This window comes from Lepus europaeus, chromosome 20, assembly GCF_033115175.1.
Source record: "Lepus europaeus isolate LE1 chromosome 20, mLepTim1.pri, whole genome shotgun sequence".
NCBI lineage: Eukaryota > Metazoa > Chordata > Mammalia > Lagomorpha > Leporidae > Lepus > Lepus europaeus.
The window spans coordinates 27424081-27450788 of record NC_084846.1 but is presented as its reverse complement, the minus strand read 5'-3'; the positions used below and the strand labels follow the sequence as shown (position 1 = coordinate 27450788).

The following is a 26708-nucleotide window of genomic DNA, read 5'->3' as shown; positions in this document are numbered from 1 at the left end:
CCTGTTTTACCTCAGTAGAAGACAAAGAGCTTATTAAGCAGAAATATTCTGCTCTTGTCAGAGACTGGTAAGGTAGCCTTGCATTTGTATCATTTTGCTGGAAGAAGCATTATCTGTGAAGTCTAGGAAGATGGGCTCCAGTTGCTTAGCATGAAGCACGTTAGGCAGAGACATTGGGACCCAGCCTGTCTGGCCTCCTTGTTTTCTTGATGTGTAAGAGTTCTTCAGTTGCATGAAATTCATAATTTTCGTACTGATTTTCTTGTAAGCAGTCTCAATTACTTGCTTATTTTATTTGCCTGATTATACAATACATTAAAATTAGAAACATGAACCATATGGACCATGTAACTTTCTCAGAAACCTGCAGCCTATGGTAAGATTATTGCAGTTTTTAAGGGCGATAAGAATGCGGTGCAGCTTGCCCACTTAACAGCCAAAGCCAGAGGCCAGTGTGGTGGGTTAAGCTGCTACCTGCCGGGCCAGCATCCCATATAGGTGACAGTTCAAGTCCCCGCTGCTCCACTTCTGATCTAGCTCCCTGCTAATGCACCTCAGAAAGCAGTAGAAGGACTTGGGCCAAGCTGGGTACCGTCTAGACCCCAGCTTCAGTCTGGCTGAATCCCCATCATCATGGCCATTTTGGGAGTGAACCAGAGGATGAAAGTTCTATCTCCCTCTCTTTCTGTAACTGCCTTTCAAAAAAAAAAAAAAAAAACTCAAATCAGGGACCAGTGCTGTGGTATAGTGGGTAAAGCTGCCATTGCAGTGCCAGCATCCCATATGGGCGCCTGCCAGTTCGAGTCCCAGCTGTTCAACTTCCGATCCAGCTCTCTGGTATGGCCTGGGCAAGCAGTAGAAGATGCTCCAAGTCCTTGGGCTCCTGCGCCCACGTGAGAGACCTGGAGGAGACTCCTGGCTTCTGGCTATGGATCAGCACAGCTCCAATCATTGCGGCAATCTGGGGAGTGAACCATTGGTTCGAAGACCTCTTTCTCTTTCTGGATGGAAGACATCTCTCTTTCTCTCTACCTCTGCCTCTAACTCTGTCTTTCAAATAAATAAATAAATCTTTGTAAAAATAATAATTTTAAGAGTTTATCCCGGTTGGGGTGCTGGATTCTATCCTGGTTGCCCCTCTTCCACGCCAGCACTCTGCTGTGGCCTGGGAAGGCAGTGGAGGATGGCCCAAGTGCTTGGGCCCTGCACCTGCATGGGAGACCAGGAGAAGCACCTGGCTCCTGCCTTCGGATCAGCGAGATGTGCCGGCCGCAGCGGCCATTAGAGGGTGAACCAACGGCAAAGGAAGACCTTCCTCTCTGTCTCTCTCTCTCAGTATCCACTCTGCCTGTCCCAAAAAAAAAAAAAAAAAAAAAAGTTTATATAACCCGATGTCTAAAATATTAATCTTTTTTATTTATTTATTTTATTTATTTATTTATTTTTTTTTTGACAGAGTGGACAGTAGACAGAGACAGAGAGAAAGGTCTTCCTTTTGCCGTTGGTTCACCCTCCAATGGCCGCCGTGGTAGGTGCGCTGCGGCCGGCGCAACGTGCTGATCCGAAGGCAGGAGCCAGGTGCTATCCTGGTCTCCCATGGGGTGCAGGGCCCAAGCACTTGGGCCATCCTCCACTGCACTCCCTGGCCACAGCAGAGAGCTGGCCTGGAAGAGGGGCAACCGGGTTTATTTTTTATTTTTGACAGGCAGAGTGGACAGTGAGAGAGAGACAGAGAGAAAGGTCTTCCTTTTTGCTGTTGGTTCACCCTCCAATGGCCGCCGCAGTAGGCGCGCTGCGGCCGGCGCACCGCGCTGTAAAATATTAATCTTTTAATGTGCGTAACTGAGAAATTTTGCATTCTCTGAATTAAAAATTTGTGTTTTATACTTACAGCAATTTCAGATGTTGAGTCTTGCTGGGAAGAAATGTAATGGTATTTATAAAGTTGGTTTTAACTGCAGAAAAATATGGGAATGATTAATTTGCAGTGTGACTCAAGCGTATTAGAGGTTCTGTATCCAGTTCCTTAATTCTCCTGTTACTGTCCTAATTTCCAAGGAAGATATGTGTAGTTGGCTGTGTTTATTAATAATGTTAGGCTTTTGAAACAGCTACAGTTTTGAGTCATGCAGGCACTGAGCCTTTTATTTAAGTAGCAACTCCCTCTGATGTTTAGCTGTTTCTGTGGTTGAAATACCGGTGATGACTTTTTGTTTAAAGGCACATTTTCAGATAAAATCTCCGTGTGAAGACTACAAAAATCTGTGGTTGTTCAGGGATCAAGAATCAGTTTGTGCCCTGTTAATTCAACTGTTTTTTTATTATTATTATTATTTTAATTTGAAAGAGTTACAGAGAGAGGGAGAAATAAATCTCTTATTCTCTGGTTTTCTCTCCAAATAGCCACAACATCTGGGCTGAGCCAGGCCCAAGCTTCTTCTGGGTCTCCCACATAGGTGCAGGGGCCCAAGGATTTGGGCCATCTGCTGCTGCTTTCCCCTGTGCATTAGCAGGAAGCTGGGTGGGAAGTGGAGCATCTGGGACTTGAACCAGCGCCCATATGGGATGCTGACACTGCACATGGTAGCTTAACCCGCTGCACCACAGCACCTGCCCCTCAAAACTGTTACTTTTTTTTTTTTTTTGGACAGGCAGAGTGGATAGTGAGAGAGACAGAGAGAAAGGTCTTCCTTTTTGCCGTTGGTTCACCCTCCAATGGCCGCTGCGGCCGGCACATCTCGCTGATCCGAAGCCAGGAGCCAGGTGCTTCTCCTGGTCTCCCATGCAGGTGCAGGGCCCAAGCACTTGGGCCATCCTCCACTGCACTCCCGGGCCATAGCAGAGAGCTGGCCTGGAAGAGGGGCAACCGGGATAGAATCCGGTGCCCCAACCGGGACTAGAATCCAGTGTGCCGGCGCCGCAAGGCGGGGGATTAGCCTGTTGAGCCACTGCGCCGGCCAAAACTGTTACTTTCCAAAAAGTGTTTCTGCACCTTGCACACATGCCAAGGAAGTGTGAGAACTTCATATCCTGCTTTGAAGGATCAGGTATTCTCCGAGAACCGCATGGTGATGTGTATATGCAGGCATTCCTAATAAGAGCAGCACGTGGGGCTGGTGTGGGTAAAGCTGCTGCTCACAATGTTGACATCCCCTATGGGTGCTGGTTTGTGTCCCAGCAGCTCCTGTTCCGATTCAGCTCTCTGTTTGTGGCCTGGGAAAAGCAGCAGAAGATGGCTTAAGTGCTTGGGCCCCAGTACCCATGTGGGAGAGCTGGAGGAAGCTCCTGGTTTTAACCTGGCCCAGCCTTGGCCATTGCAACCACCTGGGGATTGAACCAGCTGATGGAAGATCTCTCTAATTCTTTCAAACAAATAAATAAATTTTTTTTTTTTTTTTGACAGGCAGAGTGGACAGTGAGAGAGAGAGACAGAGAGAAAGGTCTTCCTTTTGCTGTTGGTTCACCTTCCAATGGCCGCCGCGGTAGGCGCGCTGCAGCCAGTGCACCGCGCTGATCCGATGGCAGGAGCCAGGTGCTAATCCTGGTCTCCCATGCGGGTGCAGGGCCCAAAGACTTGGGCCATCCTCCCCTGCCTTCCTGGGCCATAGCAGAGAGCTGGCCTGGAAGAGGGGCAACCGGGACAGAATCCGGCATCCTGACCGGGACTAGAACCCAGTGTGCCGGCGCCGCAAGGCGGAGGATTAGCCTGTTGAGCCACGGCACCGGCCCAGGAATAGTTTTCTTATTGTGGTAGGACACAATTTAAATAAAATTATATTCCATGTTCTGGTTTTGAAATGTGAGGGTTTTTTTTAATGAACGGTAGCACTGAATGTGTGTCCTCATTAAGTATTCTTTATGTTTCAGTGTCTGAGATTTTTGGTCTCTGTCATCTGTTGAATCCTTTTTATCTGGCCCCCTAGGTTCTTCCTGGTTTTCCCTGTTTACAAAGTTGCAGTTAAGTCTTGCAGCATGTGACAACTTTTCCTAGAGGGAATCCTTGAGTTAGAGGGTTTGGTGATACTGCCAGGACTTCGGTGAAGCAAAGTTGACAATGAGGACTTGAAATGTGAGACTGGATGAATTCCCCAGGTATATACCCTGTTGGAATTGTGTGTTTGAGGAAGGCTGGCTTTTGAAAGATCCAATTTTTAACTGTATGCATAAAGAAAAGATAAGTATAATTACAATACAACAATATCAAATTTAGCCAAGCTGAGCAAATTCCTCTTTGGGTGAAGGTAGAGTTAATTTGACACAGCTAGAGTGACAGTTTGCAGGTGGTACAGAGCGCCACCAAGTGGCTGGTGGAGAGGCCATGCTCTGAGTGCACCTGGCTTCACTTTGTCTTTGAAAATGACCTGTCTGAATGTGGACCTTGTGTCATGATTTTTGCATAAAATAAGGCAGAGAGGAGTTTCCTCTTGCTCTCTGCAGTTGGCATTAGCAGTGTCAGATTACGATCTAAATCTCATTATCTTTTAAAGCGGGGAAAGCAGTGATTCCCACTTTGTGTAACCCTTAGTAGGAAGGGGTTGAGGCAGCCTTTTGGGAGAAACAAGTTCAGGGTGCACAGGTGGTTTGGGCAGAAGGTCGAATGCATTGGCGTTGGGACAGCACAGGTGCTGGGTGCCTGTGCACATGGCTGTGTAGGATTGTGAGGCAGTAGCTGAGCTTCCCGCACAGGTGCTTGCTTTTTTCCTCCTTTCTTAGTATTATAACCTCGTCCTCCTCCATGCAATGTCTTTAAACATTTTTTTTTTTTTAAGATTTTACTTATTTGAAAGGTAGAGATGAGGGAGGAGGGTCTTTAATCTGCTGGTTCACTGCCCAAATGGTTGCAACAGTCAGGCTTGGGCCAGGCTGAAGCCAGGCGCTTCATTTGGGTCTCCCATGTGGGTGCTGGGGGCCAAGTGCTTGGGCCCTACTTTAGCTTTTTTCCCTGGCACATTAGCAGGGAGCGGGATTGGAAGTGGAGCAGTTAGGACTTGAATTGGTGCTCATATGGGATGCCGGCATTGCAGGTGGCAGCCTAACTTGCTGAGCCACACTCCAGCCTCAGTGTTTATTTTAATTATTTTTTTAATTGGAAAGGCAGAGAAAGAGCATGCGTGCTTCCATCTGCTGGGTCAAATCCCAAATGACTGCAGCTGTTGGAGCTCGGCCAGGCTGAGGCCAGGAGCCAGGAACTGCATCCTGGTCTCCCACATGGGTGGCAGGGGCTCGAGTACTTGGCGTTGTTCACTGCTTTCCCAGGGGCATTAGGAGGAAACTGCGTTGGAAGCAGAACTGGCACCTCAGTGTGGGGTGTTGCCATTGTTGGTGGCGGCTTAACCCAGTTGGCCACGATGCCAGCTCCTGAGTGATAGGGTTTTAATTGTGTACACCTAACTGATAAGTCCAGCTGAGTCGGTAGACTGGAATTGGCGTCTCTGTGCTTGGTGATTACATTTCTTGCCTTGGTTCCGTGTCGTGTTGAACGGTGTGGCTTTTGTACTGATAAGCGTGGAGCACGGTGTTAGCGGGTGATGTAAAACTGCATACAAAGCTAAAGGTGAGTTACCGAGCAGATAGGAAAGAACAGTTCTAGAAGGCAGAACACTTGATGTAAGTAATTCTGATGTTTGTCTGAAGTGAAACTTGAGAGAATCAGATAATGGAAACTGGAAAGCCATTTAAGGAAAATAATGACTCAAAAATAACTCTAGATAAGTGAATGGGTGTGGAAAGTCCACAAGAAAACATGTGTAGTGGGTGACTCTCCATCTCCAAAAGATGGTGTCCTGTTTAAGAATATTGTGAGAGCCCTGTGGAGTGGCTTTTTGGTTTTTAAGATTTATTTATTTATTTGAAAGAACTATAGAGAGGCAGAGGCAGAGAGAGAGAGGGGTCTTCCATCTGCAGGTTCACTTCCTAATTGGCCACAATGGTCAGAGCCATGCCAATCTGAAGCCAGGAGCTTCTTCTGGGTCTCCTACGCTAGTATAGGGTCCCAAGGACTTGGGCAATCTTCCACTGCCTTCCCCGGCCATGGCAGAGAGCTGGGTCAGAAGTGGAGCAGCTGGGACTTGAACCAGTACCCATATGGGATGCCGGCACTGCAGGCGGTGGCCTTACCTGCTGTGCCACGGTGTCGGCTCCTGCAGTGGCTGTCTGTGAGGTGAACAATGACTTGCTGCTGGGCTGGAGCTCTGCATGTGCATTTACCTGTGCAGCTTTGGGGAGCATGACCCCATCGCGCTGAATGAGTCCAGTGGAGATGAATACTTGGCATTTAACGCTGGGGTGCTGCTACTCCTTACTATGTTAGATGCTTGATTACAACAGATGAGTGCTTGCATGTGAGTAGAAAATTCCTACCTCCTTGGTTACCCAGGGTAAGTATTTATGTAGTGTGAGTAAACTTTTCTGCTACATATTAGCTGAAGCAATATATAGCAGTTCTGAAACCGATGTATTAGAAATGTTTTTGCAGCCGGCGCCGTGGCTTAACAGGCTAATCCTCCGCCTTGTGGCGCCGGCACACCGGGTTCTAGTCCCGGTAGGGGCGCCAGATTCTATCCCGGTTGCCCCTCTTCCAGGCAAGCTCTCTGCTGTGGCCTGGGAAGGCAGTGGAGGACGGCCCAAGTGCTTGGGCCCTGCACCCGCATGGGAGACTGGGAGAAGCGCCTGGCTTCTGGCTTCGGATCAGCGCGATGTGCCGGCCACAGCGGCCATTGGAGGGTGAACCAACGGCAAAAAGGAAGACCTTTTTCTCTGTCTCTCTCTCTCACTATCCACTCTGCCTGTCAAAAAAAAAAAAGTTTTTGCTAGGGTGTATTTTCAATGCTTTTATAGAAAATATAAGATTATACAAGTGTGATGTATAATCACTGTGATGTAGCAGGTAAAGCCTCTGCCTGCGGCACTGGCATCCCATATGGGCACCAGTTGAAGTCCCAGATGCTCCATTTCCAATCCAGCTGTCTGATGACGCACTTAGGAATGCTGCAGAAGATGGCCCAAGTGCTTGGGCCCCTGTGCCCACATCGGAGAGCCAGAAGAAGCTCCTGGCTTCAGCCTGGCCCAGCCCTGGTCGTTGTGGTCATTTGGGGAGTGAACCAGAAGATGGAAGCTCTCTGCCTGCCTCTCCCTACCCCCCTCTCTATCTCTGTCTTTCAAATAAATAAGTCTTTTTTTGTTTTTTGTTTTTGTTTGTTTGTTTTTGTTTTTCGCATCATGCTGATTGAAGCCAGGAGCTTCTCCTGGTCTTTCATGTGGTTGCAGGGCCCAAAGACTTGGGCCATCCTCCACTGCACTCCCGGGCCATAGCAGAGAGCTGGCCTGGAAGAGGGGCAACCGGGACTAGAACCCGGGGTGCTGGCGCTGCAGGCGGAGAATTAGCCTATTGAGCCATGGCGCCGGCCTCAAATAAATAAGTCTTAAAAAAATTTATACAAAAGCAGAGAAGTAGTACCTGTCCTGCAGCTTTACCAACTAAACACACATGAGTTATTTTTACTTTTTAAAGCATCTATCTTCATCTACTTGAAAAACAATGTGACACAGTTAAGACCACTGGTTGAACTCTGTAATCAATGCACAATCATTCTTAGGCATTTAAAATTAACGGAAAAGTGATCTCTGTTAAACATAGGAGTGGGAATAAGAGAGGGAGGAGATATATAGGTTGGCACATGCTCACTCAGACTTACCTCCAATGGTGGAACTAGAAATGTGCCAGGGGATTTCAACTCAATCTTACCAAGGAGGCAGATACCAATGCCAGCGCACTTGGTAAAGTGATAAGTATAAATACACAACCGATCAAAAAGATAGGGTACATGTCGAAGAGATTTCACAAATAAGACCAGTGTAAGCAAATAATGAAGGATAGAATTAAAGGGAGAGAATGATCCTGCGGGGGAAGCAGGACACACAGCAGACTCAGAATGGCAAACGTCCAAAACAGCACTTCGGCCTCAGAATCAAACCTTGGGACATTTGGATCTGGCTAAAAGGTCCATGAGAGTCTCACAGGCATGGAAAGCCATGACATGGTGGCAAAAAACAATCTAAATGAAAGATCTTGGTGAACAAGACCCCAGCAGAAGGAACAGGCCATCAAGGAGAGAGGCGCCTTTCTCTGAAGGGAGGAAGGAACCTCCACTGTGATACGGCCTTAACTAAACAAGTTCAGAGTCGGTGAACTCAAGGGGCTTCCATAGCCTAGACAGCTCATAGCAAGAGTCTCGGGTGATTGCTGACGTCATAAATAAGAGTGCCAATTGTTAAATCAACAACAGGAGTCACTGGGTACATGCTCCCCACGTAGGATCTCTGTCCTTAATGTGTTTTACCATGAAACTTAAAGACAACACTACTAGTCAAACAATATCCTATACCTTGTGCGGTTGTGTTGAGTGCAGCCTGTTGAAATCCTTGCTTAGTATATACTAAGTTGATCTTCAGTATATGAAGGTAATTGAAAACGAAACGCGATGAAGGGCAGGATGGGAGAGGGAGTGGGAGAGGGAGTGGGAGAGGGGAGGGCCACGGGAGGGAGGGAGGTTGGAGGGGAGGGAAGCCACAACAATACAAAAGTTGAACTTTGTAAATTCACATTTATTAAATAAAAATAATAACTATATAACAAACAAACAAAACAAAGAACTTAATACTTTACCCTTTTAGTATTTTTTATGTTCTACCTAAAACTATTGGTTGAACTCTGTAATTAATACACAATTATTCTTAGGTGTTTAATTAATGCTATAACTAGTACTCAAATAGTATTTTACACTTTGTGTTTCTGTGTGGGTGCAAACTGTTGAAATCTTAGTATATGCTAAATTGATCTTCTGAATATAAAGATAATTGAAAATTAATCTTGATGTGAATGGAAGAGGAGAGGGGGTGGGAGAGGGGAGTGTTGTGGGTGGGAGGGAAGTTATGGGGGGGAAGCTATTGTAATCCATAAGCTGTACTTTGGGAATTTATGTTCGTTAAATAAATTAAAAATAAAATCTTTCCTTTTAAAAAAAAAAGAAAAACAATGTGACACAGAGAGGGGGAGAGAGCTTTCATTCTTTGATTACATCCCAAAGTGCCTGCAATAGCCAAAACTGGGAAAGGCTGAAGCCAGGAGTCTGGAAATCCATCCCAGTCTCTTACATGGTTGGCAGGGACCCACATTCTTGAACCATCACCTGCTAGCTCCCAGGCACATTAGCAGGAAGCTGGCTCAGTAGCTGGGATTTGAACTGGCACTCTGATAAAGGATACAGGCATCCTGCCTGTTGGCTTAACCCACTGCACTACAACACTCACCCACATGAGTTATTTTAAAACAAATCCCAGACAAGTATTTCATCGCCAATTTCAAGTAGTTGATATTTAGAAATGTTTCCCCTTAAATTGATAATTTTCCACCATTTCTTTGGTGTATGTCCCTGGTGATGGAGCTTCATCTTGTTGCCATAAACACAATGCAAAAATGCTTCTCCCCTCCCTCCTCCATTCTGTAACTGCAGACAGGGGGTGTGCCTGTGTTTGGTGAACCTGGGAGAGTTGGCAGGGGTGGCATTTGCTTGTTCTTGTTCTGGGGGAAGAGAAAAGGTGAAGGAGTAATCTCTAAGCCTGGCTCTCAGCGGTCTTGTGTGGGGTTTCAGTCTCACAGATCCTGTGACCTGGAAAGAGAAATAGTTCTGTAGTTGTAACATAGAGCGTAAGTGATTTAATTGCTTTGCTTGATGTCAAGCTCAGTTGCCAGTTGTGCTGTTGCTGCTAGCCAGTTGACCATAAATTCCTTTTCCTTCTAAAGGGAGTGAGTGGGCTGTGGCATCTATGGTTCAGCCTTGCCTCATTAATGTGCGGTTGTGGTATTCATCTTTCTCCCCCCACATATCTCTAGGGTCTTCAGAAGGTTCATGGGCAATGTGTGTTATGAAAAGGCTACAGATGACTTTTTATCTTTTATTTTAAGATTTATTTATTTGAAAGAGTTGGAGAGATTGATCTTCTGTCCCCTGGTTCACTCCCCAAATGGGCTGCAACAGCCAAGGCTGGGCCAGGAGCCAGGAGGTTTGTCCAGGTATCCCACATGGATGCAGGGGCCGTCCTCCGATGCTTTTCCCAAGTGCATTCGTGGGGAATTGGATCAGAAGTGTAGCAGCCGGATCTTGAACCAGCGACTATATGGAATGCCAGTATTGAACTTTCTGAAATTTTCCATGAACTTTCTGAAGTATCTAAGCGTGCTTTCTTGTTACTTATTTATAAGACAGAACAATAGGGAGAGGGAAAGATGGAGTCAGAGACATCTTCTGCCCGCTTGTTCACTCCCCAGATGCCTGCAACTGCCAGGGCTCAGCCAGGCCAAAACCAAGAACCAGGAACTCCATTTTGGTCCCCTACATGGGTGGCAGGGGCCCAAGCACTTGGAACATCACCTGCTCCCTTGGCAGGGACATTAGCAGGAAACTGATCAGAAGCGGAGCAGCCAGGACTCGAACTGACGCTGTAGTTAGGGTTTGCTGGCGTTGCTAGTGGAAGCTTAAACCTGCTGTGCCACAACACTGTCCCGTTTCCATAATTCTTCCTATGCAGAGGACTCCTGGCAGTGTGAAACCCATTGGACCTTTTCATAGGGCGTTTTAAAATGCAGAAAATGCAGAGGCTTATAAAGGAAACTAGTCATTTGAAATACAGTTGGAAAAAATTTTCAAACTCATAGTAATATGTGTATTATATGTAATATGTAATATGTAGCTTCACAACAGAATCTCACAGTAATGAGTGTAAATGATATTTAAAGATCTGCAACCATGTGTAGTGTGCCATGAAAATATGTGATTTCTGTTGATGTAAGAGTTACAAGTGCTGCAGTTCTGTGGTTTATTGCCAGCATCCGTCATTGAAGAGTGTTAGAATTCACATAGGGGATAGTAAAACAAATATGTGATATTCCTCACCCCCATCCCAATTAGGAGTGCCCTGACTTCTATCCGTGGACCCTTTGGCAGTGATCTTGGAGTGAGGACATCTGGACCAAGGCTTTGCTTATGTCATGGGACACTTAATTCGAGGCAAAAGGGTCTGAACTTTGAATACAGTCATCAGATGAAATGGTTTTCAAACATTCTATCTGCCAGTTTTAGTGACTTTTAAAATATGTCGTAACAGTCCAGTAATGCTGGATCTCCAAATGGTCTCCATGTGCATCTTGTGATTGCATTTCTTTATTTTTCCTTCTTTGGCTGCATTTTTCTATTATAGAATGGTTTGTAATGAATATGAAGTTAGCACTTCAAGTAATTTCTGAACCCCCATGTTGCCTTTACTGTCATTTGCTTTTGTATTTTTTTTTTTTCTTAAACCATAATTTTAATTCTTCTGCAGGATTCGGAAACTTCAGATACGAAATATCCCGCCTCACTTACAGTGGGAGGTAAGAAGCATTTCTGTGTTTAAAGTTAAACCTCTGAGTTTCTAAGCCTGTTGCTGTCATTTTGTGCAAAGGTCTTCCTCCTTCCCTTGCCTCTTGGGTGTGCTGCAACACAGAATCCTCTCTCTTCCACCTGTGTCTGCTGTGGGTTTTTCTTGGTAAGGGTACAATATATCCCTTTAAAAGTCTGCTCTTGAGATACTGAAAAGCTGAAAGAGCCGGGTAGTCCTGCTTACTCAGCCCCATCCTGACTGAATGTTGATCTGAATTCTTTCTGGTGAGTTTGGTAACTACATTTAAATATGAAATTCCCTCTTTGGCAGATCTTCTGAATGACAAATGCCTCTACTGCTTTAGTTTAAACTGTGAGCTGCTTCCCTCTGCTCGGGTGGTGGTACTGTATTGATGGTGTGTAAGCACACATGTAGCATGATTGAATAGCCTGGGTCAACAGTGTGCGAATGTGTAATGATGTCATGGTGAGAATCTGAGACCCCAGTAGTGGAAGAGAGAAAAAGAAATGGACTGTTCCAGATGATGGAGCCAGAAATTTCTCCAAGTCTGACTTGCAGAAGAATTATGGAAAGTTCTCAGCAGTTATGTGTTTCTCATGTAAAAATCAAGAGTAACAGGCTTTGTGTGTTTTCAGATTAGTCTTCTCAAATGGCCCTCTATCAGAACCCTTGTCAACACGCAGAGTGTGGTTTACAGGGCTCCTTGGTCTGATTCCCTGAGGTCCCTTGCTTGGTCATATTGTTTGCAGAATATTTTATGAAGCTTTTATCTTCAGGACAACACTATTGATTTGACTATTTGCAAGAAGGGATTGGTTTTTGGTATATACTGGGTATTTTTCTTGTTATATATTAAAAATATACTTGGTACATGGAAATGGGGACTTGCAAGATTAAACTTTACACATTTTCCTATTTTAGATGAACATTTGTTTAGTGAGTTCAGTAGCTTGGAAAGTGGGTTCCCATGTACTGAGATTTCTAGTCTGATCCCTCCCTTCCTCCCTCCTTTTTATTTATTTAAATTTATTTGACAGGTAGAGTTACAGACAGAGAGAAAGGACTTCTGTTGGTTCACTCCCCAAATGGCCGCTATGGCCGGTGCCGTGCCAATCCGAAGCCAGGAGCCAGGTGCTTCTTCCTGGTCTCCCATGTGGGTGCAGGGGCCCAAGCACTTGGGCCATCCTCCACTGCCCTCCTGGGCCACAGCAGAGAGCTGGCCTGGAAGAGGAGCAACTGGGACTAGAACCTGGCGCCCATATGGTATGCCGGCACTGCAGATGGAGAATTAACCAAGTGAGCCGTGGCGCCAGCCCCCCTCCCTCCTTTTTAAAGATTTACTTATTTATTTGAAACTCAGAGTTAGAGGGAGTCAGACACAGTGAGATTGATCCTCTATCTGCTGGTTCACTCCTTAAGTGGCCACAACAGCTAGAGCTAAGCCAGGCCAAAACCAGGAACCAGGAGCTTCTTCTAGGTCTCCCACATGGGTGCCAGGGGCCAAGCACTTGGGCCATTTTCTGTTACTTTTCCCAGTCCATTAGCAGAGAGCTGGATTGGAGGTGAAGCAGCCGGGACGTGAACTGGTGCCCCTATGGGATGCCAATGTCCCAGTGGCAGCTTTACCTGCTACGCTACAATGTTGGTTCTGATCCCTTTATTTAAAAAAAAGTTTTAAATGATTTACTTATTTATTTGAAAGTCAGTGATAGGGAGAGAGCAAGCGATCTACCTGCTGGTTCTTTCCCCAAATAGCTGCTATGTTCAAGGCTATCCCAAGCTAAAGCCAGGGGTCAGGAACTCCATCTGGGTCTCACACATGCGTGGCAGAGGCCCAAGTACTTGGACTGCCTTTCACTGCTTTCCCAGGCTTGGAGGCAGGGAACTGGATCAGAGGTGGAGCATCTAGGACTCAAACTGGTACCACAATAAAGGATGCTGGTGTTACAAGCAGCATCTTTGTGACAAAGAGCCAGCTGTCCCCCCACACCCATTTTATTAAGCAAATTTTTTAAGCTTAATATTATTTATTTGAAATAAAATTATTTATTTGAAAGGCACAGCGATAGAAATAGAGAAACAGAGATCAAGACATTGAGACAGAGACACATCTTCCTTTGGCTGGTATACTCGTCAGACCTCTGAAACAGTTGGAGCTGGACCAGGCAAAGGCCAAGACCAAGGAATTCTATCACGGTTTCCTATGTGGGTGGCAGAAATGCCAGAACTTTTGCCATCATCTGCTGCCTCCCAGGTGAACTAGCAGGAAGCTGGATCAGAAGTGGAGGGGGAACTGCATCCCGGGAGATCCAAAATGAGATGCTGGCACCCCAAGTGGTGGCTTACCCTGCTTATTATTATTATTGTCATTAAAGATTTACTGAGAGACAGATCTTCCATCTGGTTCACTCTCCAGATGGCCACAACGGCCTGGGCTTGGCCAGGACAAAGCCAGGAGCTTCTTTCTGGGTCTCCCACATGTGTGGCAGGGGCCCAAACACCTGGGCTGTCTTCTGTTGCTTTTCTAAGGCTGCTAGCCCGGAGCTGGATTGGAAGTGGAGTAGCCTGTTCACACATCGGCCCCCTGTGGAATGCTGGTGTAACAGGTGACAGCTTTACCTGCCATGCCACAGCGCCAGCTGCTGATCCCATTTTTTTAAGATGAGCACTATTAAAAAATAAAATCTAGTATAATACAGCTTTCAGTGAAAAATAGATTGTAGCAATCAATTTTAAGTAAGCAAACTATTAGACTATTAGTATATGTGTTACAGGATAATGGCAGAATTTTCTTTATTTTCTTATTAAGATTCATGGGCTGGCGCTGTGGCTCAGTAGGCTAATCCTCTGCCTGTGGTGCTGGCACACCGGGTTCTAGTCCCAGTCGGGGCTCCGGATTCTGTCCCGGTTGCCCCTTTTCCAGGCCAGCTCTCTGCTGTGGCCTGGGAGTGCAGTGGAGGATGGCCCAAATGCTTGGGCCCTGCACCCCATGGGAGGCCAGGAGAAGCACCTGGCTCCAGGCTTCGAATCAGTGTGGTGCGCTGAACGCAGCAGCCATTGGGGAGGTGAACCAACGGAAAAAGGAGACCTTTCTCTCTGTCTGTCTCTCACTAACTCTGCCTGTAAAAAAAAAAAAAAAAAAAAAAAAGGCCGGCGCCCGTGGCTTAACAGGCTAATCCTCCGCCTTGCGGCGCCGGCACCCCGGGTTCTAGTCCCGGTCGGGGCACCGATCCTGTCCCGGTTGCCCCTCTTCCAGGCCAGCTCTCTGCTGTGGCCAGGGAGTGCAGTGGAGGATGGCCCAAGTTCTTGGGCCCTGCACTCCATGGGAGACCAGGAGAAGCACCTGGCTCCTGCCATCGGAACAGCGCGTTGCACCGGCCATAGCGCGCCTACCGCGGCGGCCATTGGAGGGTGAACCAACGGCAAAAAGGAAGACCTTTCTCTCTATCTCCCTCTACTGTCCAGTCTGCCTGTCAAAAAAAAAAATTCATTTATTTATTTGAAAGACAGAGTTACAGAGAGGCTGAGAGAGGTCTTCCATCCCTTAGTTCACTCCCCAGATGGCTATAATGGCCCAAGCTGTGCTGATCTGAAGCCAGGAGCTTCTTCCAGGTCTCCCATGTGGGTGCTTTCCCAGGCCATAGCAGAGAGCTGGATCAGAAGTGGAGCAGCTGGGACTATGAAGCAACACCCATATGGGATGTCAGCACTGCAGACGGCAGCTTCACCCGCTACGCCAGAGTGCTGCCCCTTTAATTTATTTTTTGAAAAAAATTATTTTTTTGAATTACAGAGAGGCAGAGAGAGAGCAAGAGAGAGAAATCTTCCATCTACTGGTTCACTCTCCAAATAGCCGCAATGGCTGGAGCTGGGCCGATCTGAAGCCAGGACCAGGAGCTTCCTCCATGTCTCCCATGCAGGTGCAGGGGTCCAAGGACTTGGACCATCTTCCACTGCTTTCCCAGGCCATAGCAGATAGCTGGATGGAAAGTGGAGTAGCTGGGACTCGAACCATTGCCCATGTGGGATGTTGGCACTGCAGGCGGTGGCTTTACCTACTACACCACAGTGCTGGCCCTGTAATTTTTTATTTTTAATATTTAAAAATTTGGGACACAGAGAATGGAGCCTGTGTCTGCTAGTTTACTTCCCAAATGCCCTCAACATCTGGGCTGAGGCCAAAGTTGGGAGCTAAGAATGCAATCCAGGTCCCACGTGAGTGGCAGGAACCCAGTCATTGAGCCATCACCATTGCCTCCTAGGATTTAAATGAGCAGGATGCTGGAACTGGAAGCAGGGCCAGGACTTGAAAGAAGGCACACTGATTGATAGGGGATGCAGGTGCCTTAACTACTAGGCCAAATGTGCACCCTCAAAGTTTCCTTTTAAGTCATTCATACTATCTCTTCAAATGTGGTTTCTCACATGTCTCATTGATTGCATTTTACTTCATTCTGAGTAAAATCTAATGTGATTAATGAAAAATTATATATGGCTTTGTTTGCCATGTACAATTTTTTCTTGACTGTATTTCATTTACCCTCTTCATGGTTTCTGTGGTAACACCATGTTGGTGATACTATCTCCATGTTCAAATGGGCGAATATTTTTGCACACAACATTAAAAGAATGCAGTAAGAACACACTGATTTGCAAGAACCTTGGAACCAGACTGTTCTTCACCTTTGATACCCCCTTAAATTTTTTTTTTAAAGATTTTGAGAGGCAGAATTACAGACAGAGGGAGAGAGACAGATCTTCTATCTGCTGATTTCTCCAAATGACCACAACGCCTGGAGCTGAGCCAATCTGAAGCCAGGAGCCTCTTCTGGGTCTACTGAGCAGATGCAGGGGCTCAAGGACTTAGGCCGTCTTCCGCTGCTTTTCCAGGCCATTAGCAGGGAACTGGATTGGAAGTAGAGCAGCTGGGATTTGAACCTGCGCCCATATGGGATGTCAGTGCCACATGGTAGAGGTTTAGCCAGTCCCTTCCTTTTAAAAATTTGAGTAATTGACATATTGATCGATGAAGACTTAATTATTGAGGGTCTAGGAGGAGTAGGATGAGCTGTTGGGTGTTTTCTATTATTTTTTAAAGATATATTATTTGAAAGAGTTACACAGAGAAGGAGAGGCAGAGAGAGAGAGATCTTCCATCCACTCGTTCACTCCCCAATTGGCTGAGCTGAGCCAATCTGAAGCCAGGAGCTAGGTGCTTCTTCCAGGTCTCCATGGGTGCAGGATCCCAAGCACTTGGGCCATCTTCTACTGCTTTCCCAGCCATAGCAGAGAGCTGGATAGAAAGTAGAACAGCCGGGACTTGAACTGGCACCCATACGGGATGCTGGCCCTGCAGGCGGTGGCTTTACCTGCTACACCACAGCGCCGGCCCCTGGGTGTTTTCTTGGACACATGCCATGACCACAGGTTTATGATTTCTCCTTGGAGAAGGCACTTTATCTGTCTCTTCCTGTGCCTGTGCTGAGTGTCGCTGGCTTTTCTTGTGGCAGAGCCTCACTGTAGACAGTGGTAATCGTGCACTACAGATTCTTGTTACAGTGGAAGAGCTGGGCTCTGAATCTCCCGATTCATCTGAGGCACCGACAGTGCAGTGACAGACGCGTGGAGCGCCATGGATAAAGTGTCCTTGTCCATACAGTAGAGGCTGGGCTGGATTCCGTTTCCATCTGTGAGTTCATCAGTGACATGAGAGACAGAGGGACGAACTTGGCGATGCCGTGGAGGAACAGCCAGGTCCAGACTGGGGTGTAGCCCACGACAGATGATGCTGCTTAACTTAGCAGGCAGCAGCGTAGACAAAGCGAAGGGGAGCGGTCGTAGTCACGAAGAGAGCAGAAAAGCAAGCTCATGCCTGTAGGTCATTCATTCATAAACAGTGGCAGTCACCCTGAAAAGGAGCATGGAATACTGAGAACAGCCTTCTACTTGCTTAATTAAAAAAAAAAAAACAAAAAACAAAAAAACCAAAACCAAAAAAATTTAAAAAATGGCATACTTTGGGATCAGACTTGGAATTATATACCAGCTCAACTACTTTTTTGTCTATTTATGTGAGAGACAAAGAGAAACACACACAGAATTCTCATCTAGTTGTTCATTCCCCAGATGCCTGCAATGGCTGGGGTTGGGCCAGGCTGAAGCCAGGAGTCGGGAGCCAGGAACCCAATCAAAGTCTCCCTTACGGGTTTCAGGGACTCAAGTACTTGAACCATTACCCGCCACCGCCCAGGGTGTGTACCTTAGCAGGAAGCCAGAGTCAGGCAATGGAATTAGGACAGAAACCCAGTGCTGACAGGGGTCAGCATCCCAATCAGGGCTTGAAGCACTAGGCCAGATGTGCCTGCTGCAAGACCTTCTAGTTGTATGAACTCACAGTCCCTGAACAGATGTTTAAAATGCGTGAGCCCCATTCTCCTCGTTTCTAGCACGGGCAAGATGGGAGTACTCGCCCCATCTGGTGGTTTTGGACACCAGGTGGGTTTACACATGCTGCGCCCACAAGGCTGTGCTTGGGACATGCAATTGCACAGAACGCTCTGGCTGCAGTGCCGGTGCTTGTCCCAGTCACATCCAGCGGGGGCCCTGGGAAGCCCCGAGGTGAGCAGGCAGTTTCCAGGTGGAGGAGCACATGGGTGCTGGAGGGCTGAAGGGATGAGAAGGGAACACGAGAGTGGTGACCGCGGGGAGCTGCTACTGCCCTGCTGGCTGGGAGGTCAGAAGGAAGAGGGCGTAGTGTTCAGATGCTGGGAGCCCAGCCCTGAGTAGCTGGGGCTTGGGTCTCTGAGCAGGAAGGGACGAAGCCACCTGCTGGTGTGGTGGGGCAGGTATGAGCGGCTCCCCTGCCTCACTCCCCCACCACTCTCCAACTCCCCTCTGGTGCCTTGTGGGGGCGGGGATGGGGCACAGTCCAGCACCACAAGGCTGAGAAGTGGATTTGGAATCGAGAGCTTAATATCCAGCCAAATTCTTACCCCAGAAAGTGAAAAACAGCCGCCTTTCCCTTCTGTCACTCATCTTGTCTGTTCTGCCAGTCATCCTGTCATCTGGTTTTTGTGAGGTCACGGACGGGGACAGAATCTGAGCTCCTGTGGCAGAAACACTTTGAGGTGACGACACAGAGGCATTTTACAAGACCTGTAACGGAGCTGCTACTTTGACTCTGCCATAGTAGTTTGGTCCTTAGGCTTATTGTTGGCCAGCCTCGTACCATGCTCTACCTCCGATGAGGAGGTCCGGGCAGAGCGGGTGCTCTGTGTGCCCAGCAGGGGTTAAGTGGTTTCCAGCCTTTGCATTGCGGATGATGATAGCGCACTTCTGGACCCTGGATCGTGGGGGACGGGATGGGAGGAAGCAGTCCTGCTGCTGGAGAAGGAAGTAGACGTGATTCCACCAGACTGAGAGGGAAGCAGGAGGAGGCAGCGGTTTCCGGACCGCCTCCTTGCCAGGGCATTGAAGAGATTTGGTGTGAATGGACCCCGGTGGGGACGGGGTGGGGGTGTCTCTGCAGACCCAGTCCTGATGGCTGCCAGGCACTGCGAGGTTGAGGGAGAGCCGTTCCTCGGAGGAGTGACATGGCCCTAACAGAACAGGTTAAGTACCTCGGATGATCCTTTCTTTCCCTCCTTATTCATTTTTTTTCTCAAGTGGGCCTCATTTTATAAATTTGTGCAAAATTTTTTTTTAAAGATTTATTTATTTATATGAAAGTCAGAATTACACAGGGAGAGAAGGAGAGGCAGGGAGAGAGAGAGAGGTTGGTTGGTCTTCCATCCACTGGTTCACTCCCCAGTTGGCTGCAACAGCCGGAGCTGTGCCGATCCAGAGCCAGGAGTTTCTTCTGGGTCTCCCACATGGGTGCAGGGGCCCAAGAACTTGGGCCATCTTCTACTGCTTTCCCAGGCTACAGCAGAGAGCTGGATCAGAAGAGGAGCAGCTGGGACTTGAACCGGTGCCCATATGGCATGCTGACACTGCAGGCGGTGGCTTTACCGGCTAAGCCACAGCACCGACCCCATGCAAATTTTTTTTTTTAAGATTCATTTATCTGAAAGGCAGAGTGTCAGATTATCTTGCATCTGCCGGTTCACTCCCTGAATGGCTGAAGTGGCTGGGGCAGGTCTGGGCTGAAGCCAGGAGCCAGGAGCTCTATCAGTGTCTCCCACATGGGTGGCAGGGACCCAAGGACTTACTTGGGTTGCCATCTGCTACCTTCCCAGGAGCATTAGCAGGGAGCTGGCTCAGAAGTGGAGCAGCAAGGACTCGAACCAGGGCTCCAATAGTGGCTGATGGTGTTGTAGGCGATTGCTTCAGCTGCTGAGCCACAGTGCTGGCCCCTGAGCAGTGTCTTTCTGCTTCAGAAAAATGAACCTGTAAGGTTTTGGGAAGACTTGAGAAAGAGAAAGCTTTTTCCAATCCTACTGTTTTATTAACTCTCCAATCAAACAAAAAATTGCTAATACCAAATGTCAGGACACCTTCCCTTAAGTGAACTCTGTGACCCATTAATTATGTAAATGCAGTGGTCAGGGAGCGAAGAGCTTGCTTGTTGGGTTTCCATGCTGCCCTCTGTGTGGAAGGTAGAAAGCTGTTTCCAGTCGCTTGCCTGGGGAAGGGTTTGAGCTGCAGTTAGTCATCTTGGCCTAAGACCCTACACACTCAGGGAGATGATGTTGCCTGTGACTGCAATGACTGTATTTTCCAAAGCAAAGATTGAATATGTGGTCTGGAAAGGGCTTATGGGAAATGCACATCCAGAATCACAATCTTGCTAGAGACTCAGAATGTCTCTTGGTGTTGTTTCAACACCTGGAGGTCTGGTTTCTCTTGGGTTACCTGGCACTGAGAAGATGGGGATCTTGGGAAGAAACCCTGGAGAGGTTCTTGCAGGGTAAGATCTGTTTCCTGCACATGCCTGTTCCGGTGTGAAGGCCTAGGTGGAAGCCGTTCCCCAGGCTGAGTGTGGGGTCACGGGAGGTCCTCTACAATCGAGCCATCCTCAGGTCACAGCCAGGCTTCCGAGTGCCCTCTGATGTGGAAAGTGAGTAGTAACCAGGGTACAAATTGCAACGTAAGATGTTATTTGTGTTTTTCCTTAGAGCAAAGTTCTGTTCATTGTTAACCTTTCAGGGTCTTTCTGGCGCTGCCTCCTGGGCTTGCAGCAGTTTTTGGAACTTGCAGGGAATCTTGCGAGACTGCCCAGGATTGCCCTACAGAGCATTTTACTTAGCATTTGTCTCGCTCACCTTTGAACCCAGCTTCTAGTGACCAGTTCGGAGAAAGCTGACGTAGGGAATGGGGAACGTTGTAAAGCCCTTGACTTCCTTCATTATTAAAAGAGGTTTTTTTGGTGTAGTTTGAGGGTGCTGCCTCTCCCAGCAGTAGTAAGTCGTCCTGGGAAAAGCGGCAGCCCTCCCCTGTAAACTCTGCTTGGGCAGCCGTGGCCACTCTCTGGATAGGTGGGCAGGGTGAGTAGAAAGATGCCAGTGTTTCAGACCAAACTGAAAGACACATCCTACGAGATAACATAGAAACCTCAGAAAATGGACATTTTCAGTGAGATGAGGCAAGTACTTGAAAGGGAGAAACTGTGTCATCCACATTAAATTTGGAAGATGACTTAATGAGGATATGTTACAGAGGTCAGAGGTTACATAAGGCAAGTTACACCATCTTGCAGCTGGTAACAGCATCTCTGTGAAGGCGGTTGTTTCCATGTGGACACTGAATATGGTAAGAAAGAGTGGACACAGGAGACCTCCCATGCTGTCCTACTGGGAAGTAGCAGTAACAGTGTCATTAAGCTAGGCTCAGACAGAGGAGGAAGCAAAGGGATCCTTGTAGAGAAGAAGTAAAAAGCAAGCTGGAAAGTAGCGATGGCACATTTTCTAGTCTGGGGGAAACAAGAGATGCCTTCCTTAACAAGAGAGACCCTACTGTGAGCCTTGGAGGACTGCATGCCGAGGATTGGGGCAGATGGGCTGACTCCTGGGGCAAGAGGAGTCGGCCTGAGCCGTGGACTGTGCTGGGGGTTGGCATTTTGGGGTGCAGGAACCATCATTCTTCTGTAGGTTGTCATTCTGGGATGCAAGAACCATCATTCCACCCAGGGGCTGCTATTTTCTGTTGTGGTCAGGTGGTTTTGGGTCCAGAATGGATGCAAAAATTAATTCTAGATAGAAATAGGGCATGGCAGCAGCATTTTTTAAGTCTCATTGACAGCCAAAGGCTAGCAGGATAGGGAACACACATGACAGAGTAGTCCCATGTGAGAGACTGGCTTATGTGTTCTTCAGAAATCTACTTTCTTTTTTTTTGACATAACAACCTGCATTTTTGGCTTCCCCCTTTTTTTGAGAGGGACCATGTAAATAAGCTGTGCTTTTGTAAATTTTAACACATTTTTAAAAAGGCTAGCAATTTGAGATACTTTTTTTAAGATTTATTTATTTGAAAGGGTTACAGAAAGAGGTAGACACACACACACACACACACACAGAGGGGCGGGGAGAGGGAGAAAGAGAGAGAGAGAGGTCTTCATCTTCAGTCTGCTGGTTTACTCCCCAAATGGCCACAATGGCTGGAGCTGAGCCAATCTGAAGCTAGGAGCTTCCTCTAGGTCTCACACGTGGGTGCAGAGTCCCAAGCACTTGGGCCATCTTCTACTGCTTTCCCAGGCCACAGCAGAGAGCTGGATTAGAAGAGGAGCAGCCGGCACATGAACTGGTCTCCATATGGGATGCTGGCACTGCAGGCAGAGGTTTAACCTACCATGCCCCCTGACAACCCACTCTTGTAGGAGTCACACAAACCGTCATGTGCCCCACCACCCTGAGACACTATTACACAGGCATTGCTGTCTCCACATGAATTTGGGTGGGGACAGAGTGTGTTTACAACATAGCAACCAGTTTCAGCCATGACCAGTACGTGGCCCAGCAGTCTGTGTTTCTCTGTACTCGTCTCCCTGTTCTGGATTATATTGAAGCAAATCCTAGGCATTATGTCACTTGTTCTGGGTATGGCAGTGGCATCCATGTCAGTTTGCCTGGGCTGCTGTAACAAAGCAGACAGGTGCTGGGACTGTGGGTTGGAGTCCAGCTCCTCCTCTGAGCAGAGAGAGGAGGATTCATCGGCCTGTGCCCAGTTGTGCTTGGGAGGCCCTGGGCTTTGGTGGTAGAAGTCAAGTCTCCCTGTGCATCCTCACTATGCGCTGGGTACGTTGCCACAGGCTCCCCATTTGATGGGCACCAGTTACATAGGCTCACTGTCACGACTTGATTTTAACCTATTTACCTCTTCCCAAATTCAGAGGTACTGAGAATTAAAACTTGATCATTTAAGTTTTTAAAGATTTATGTAGCTGAAAGGCAGAGTAAGAGTGAAAGAGAAACATTCCATCTGCTGGTTTAGTTCCCAAATGGCTGCAGGAGCCAGGAACTCCTTTCAGGAATCCCACATGGGTGACAGGGTCCCAAATGGGTTGTGTTGATCCACTCACCTGTCCACAGATGTGTGGGTTGCTTCCTCCTTTTAACTGTTGCGAACATAGGTGCTGTGGTTTAGGTATTAGTTTGGGTTCCCCCCAGAGGCCCACGTGTAAGGGCTTGATTTATGCTAGTGGATTATTGCTAATGATTGGCGGATCAAGGATGGGAGTCTTGGTTGTCTTTGAGAGTTAGGACTTTGGAGAGACTGTTGAAATTGGATTAAGTTGCTGGAATGGAGCCCCATGGTGGTGGTGTGGGGGTCTCAGGTGGAAATGACAGTTCTGCTGAGAACTGGACCCAAGGCCATCCTTACACTGGTCTGGTGGAGACTTGGAGGCAGCCAAGTGTTGAGGCTGCAGCATGCGTGATGGTGGTGGCTGTTAGTAAGTCTTACAGTGAGAATAAGGAGCAGAGCAAGAAATCGCAGCCTGGCCTAGGAGGAAAAAGCTTACTGGGACAGGAAAGGAAAGTGGAGAAATCGTTTGCTAAAGAGATGAGAGCAAGTAAAGGAGGGAGCCGCATGTTAATGGGCAGGATGAGGGAAGGAAGACCCAGACGCCACTGTTGAGCTCCGAGGCAGCCCCATCCAGCACAGACCCACCGGAGGCCTGGAGGCACAGGTTGGGTTCAAAGGCCTCCCAGGGAGGCATCCTGTCAGGGAAGATCCCTGGGACAGCCTGCCTGCCCCGGGCCAGCTCTGGGTTCTGGTCTGTAGGCTTGTGCCACCCTGGCTCAGGAAGTTCCAGGTGCAGGTCATATTGGCCATGGACTGTGGTGTAGTTGTGGATGTGGTGCCCAGTGCTCATCCCACGATGCCCAGTGCTCATCCCACGATGCATCTTAGAAGCGTGCAGCCTTGGCCAGCGCCGTGGCTTAACAGGCTAATCCTCCGCCTTGTGGCACCGGCACACCGGGTTCTAGTCCCGGTCGGGGCACTGGATTCTATCCCAGTTGCCCCTCTTCCAGGCCAGCTCTCTGCTATGGCCCAGGAAGGCAGTGGAGGATGGCCCAAGTGCTTGGGCCCTGCACCCGCATGGGAGACCAGGAGAAGCGCCTGGCTCCTGGCTTCAGATCAGCATGATGCGCTGGCCGCAGCGGCCATTGGAGGGTGAACCAATGGCAAAAAAGGAAGACCTTTCTCTCTGTCTCTCTCTCACTATCCACTCTGCCTGTCAAAAAACAAAACAAAACAAAACAAAAAACAAACAAAAAACAAACAAAAAAAAAACCAAACGTGCAGCCTGGATTTTGACAGACTCATAGCTGGAGGAAGTTGTGTTGAGTGTGAGGTCAGACTGTGGGCTTTTGAATTCATGTTGAGTTTTGGGGATGGAGTTGTTTCCCGTGAGAAGGGCATGAGCAGGGGTAGACAGCCTTGGTTTGAAATGGATTTGGCTCCCAACTCATGCAGATGTCTAATCCCCAAAGTGGTCTTGATTGGGTGATGGGGTGATGGTTACAGGGAGGTCCTTGGTTCACCAGGACCTGCCTGCTGATGGTGGTTCTCACCACTTGGGAATGGGTTGGTTATGCAAGCTGCGTTCGCAGTGTTTTCCTCTCTGGTCACCATGTGATCCTCCCTCCACATTCATTCAGCCGCCTGCCACCCTCATCAGATGGCAGACGACTACTGGTGCTGCCGATTTTGGTCTGGGAATCTCCAAATCCATGCACTAACATAAACCACCATCCTTCATAAATAGCTTTGTTTAGATTCTTTACTTGCAGTAATGAAAAGTTGTCTAATACAGTAGGTCAACAAATATCTCTGAGACCTTGCTTTTCAGTTCTTTTGTGTGTATATCCAGAAATGGAACTGTTGGATGGTACAGCAAGTTTTTAAAATTTATTTTTTTTATTTGAAAGGAAGATAGATTTTCATTTGCTGTTTAACTCCCCAAATGCCCACAACAGCTGGAGCTGGCTTAGACCAAAGTTGGGAGCCCGCCTGAGCCAGGTCCTGGAGCCATCACCCGCTAGCTCCCAGACTGAGCACTGGCGGGAAGCTGGAATTGGAAGCAGAGCTGGGATTCAAGCCCAGACATTCTGATGAGAGACGCCGGCTTCCCAAGCAGTGCGTTATCCACCGAGCCAAATGCTCGCCCCAGTTTTGTTTCTTTTCTTCCAATCTCTGTGTCTGTCTCATCTTAGTGCTTTTGAGAAAAGGTTTAGTCTTTCACCACTGAGTAAAATGTTAGCTGTGGAATTTCTGTAGATGCTGTTTATCAGGTCGAAGCAATTGTCTTCTACTCCAGCAATTGTCTTCTACTCCAGTTTGCTGACAGTCTGAGTGGATGTCAAAGGCTTTTTCTACTTAGATTGATCATGTAGTTTTCCTAGGCTGTTATGAAGAATTGCACTGACTCTTTTTTTTTTGTATATTTTTTAAAAGATTTATTTTATTTATTTAAAAGACAGAGTTACAGAGAGAGGTAGAGACAGAGAGGTCTTCCATCCGCTGGTTCACTCCCTAGATGGCCACAAAGACCGGAGCAATGCCGCTCCGAAGCCAGGAGCCAGGAGCTTCTTCTGGGTCTTCCACGTGGGTGCAGGGACCCAAGGACTTGGGCCATCCTCTACTGCTTTCCCAGGCCACAGCAGAGAGCTGGATCGGAAGTGGAGCAGGCAGGACTTGAACTGGCATCCATGTGGGATGCCGGCATTGCAGGTGGTGACTTTACCCACTATGCGACAGTGCCAGCCCTGATAGCCATTCTCTTAATCCTGACTCTGAGAATCCCCTGCCGTGCACCCCTTTGTAAGTGTTACTGGAGGTTTGTCCATTTGACTGATTCTTCCCTGCTGTCTCATAATGCCAACACTTGATTTCATTGTCCCCCCCACCCCCTTTAAAGATTTATTTATTTGAAAAGCATTTACATACAGAGAGAGGCAGAGAGACAGATCTTTGATCTTTTGGTTCACTCTCACTATGGCTGCAGCGGCCAGAGCTGGTCCTCTCTGAAGCCAAGATCTCTTTCTGGGTCTCCCACATGGATGCAGGAGCCCAAACACTTGGGCTGTCTCCTGCTGCTTTCCACGACACCTTAGCAGGAGGTTGGACTGAAAGTGGAGTGGCTGGGACTTGAACTGGTGTCCATTTGGGATGACAGTGGCAGCTTAACCTGCTGTGCCACAGAGCCAGTCTTTAAAATTTCCAAGTTTTAGAAATTTTCTTTATTTGTTATTGATGTCTATTTTAGTTCCACTATGGTTAATGAACATACCTTTTATGTTTAATTTTTAAATTGTTTAAAAAATAAGCAAGTTTTAAAATTTATTATTTTTAAAGATTTATTTATTTGAAAAGCAGAATTACAGGGAGAGAGAGGAAGAGACAATGAGACATGTCTCTAATCCCCTGAATTGCTCCACAAATGGCTGCAATGGCCGAGGCTGGGCCAGGACAAAGCCAGGAGACAGCAGCTTCTTCTGGGTTTCTCATGTGGGTGCAGGGGCCCAGGAAGTTGGGGCATGTTCCACTGCTTTCTGAGGTGCACTAGCAGGGAACTAGATTGGGAGTGGAGCAGCTGGACTCAAACCAGCGCCCATATGGGATGCCAGCATAGCAGATGATGGCTTACTCATTACACTACAATGCCAGCCCCATTCATGACTTTTTTAAAGGTTGTTTTTAAATAATTATTTATGTTATTTAAAAGGCAGAGAAAAGAGATCTGTCATCCACACTGTCGCTCTCCAAATGCCTGCAGTATCCAGGGCTGAAGCCAGGGCCAGGGAACCCAATCGGGGTCTCCTGTG

General features: G+C 47.6%; 1 protein-coding gene across 2 annotated transcripts in view; it reads left to right on the top strand.

Moving 5' to 3' along the window:
- The window catches only part of IGF2BP3 (insulin like growth factor 2 mRNA binding protein 3), a 141921-nt gene that overhangs the window by 39231 nt on the left and 75982 nt on the right, over positions 1-26708 (top strand). For both annotated transcript variants that reach the window (XM_062179310.1, XM_062179309.1), the window contains exon 3: positions 11380-11428. In XM_062179310.1, coding sequence (XP_062035294.1) covers positions 11380-11428 — 49 coding nt within the window. The remainder of the gene's footprint in view (positions 1-11379; positions 11429-26708) is intronic.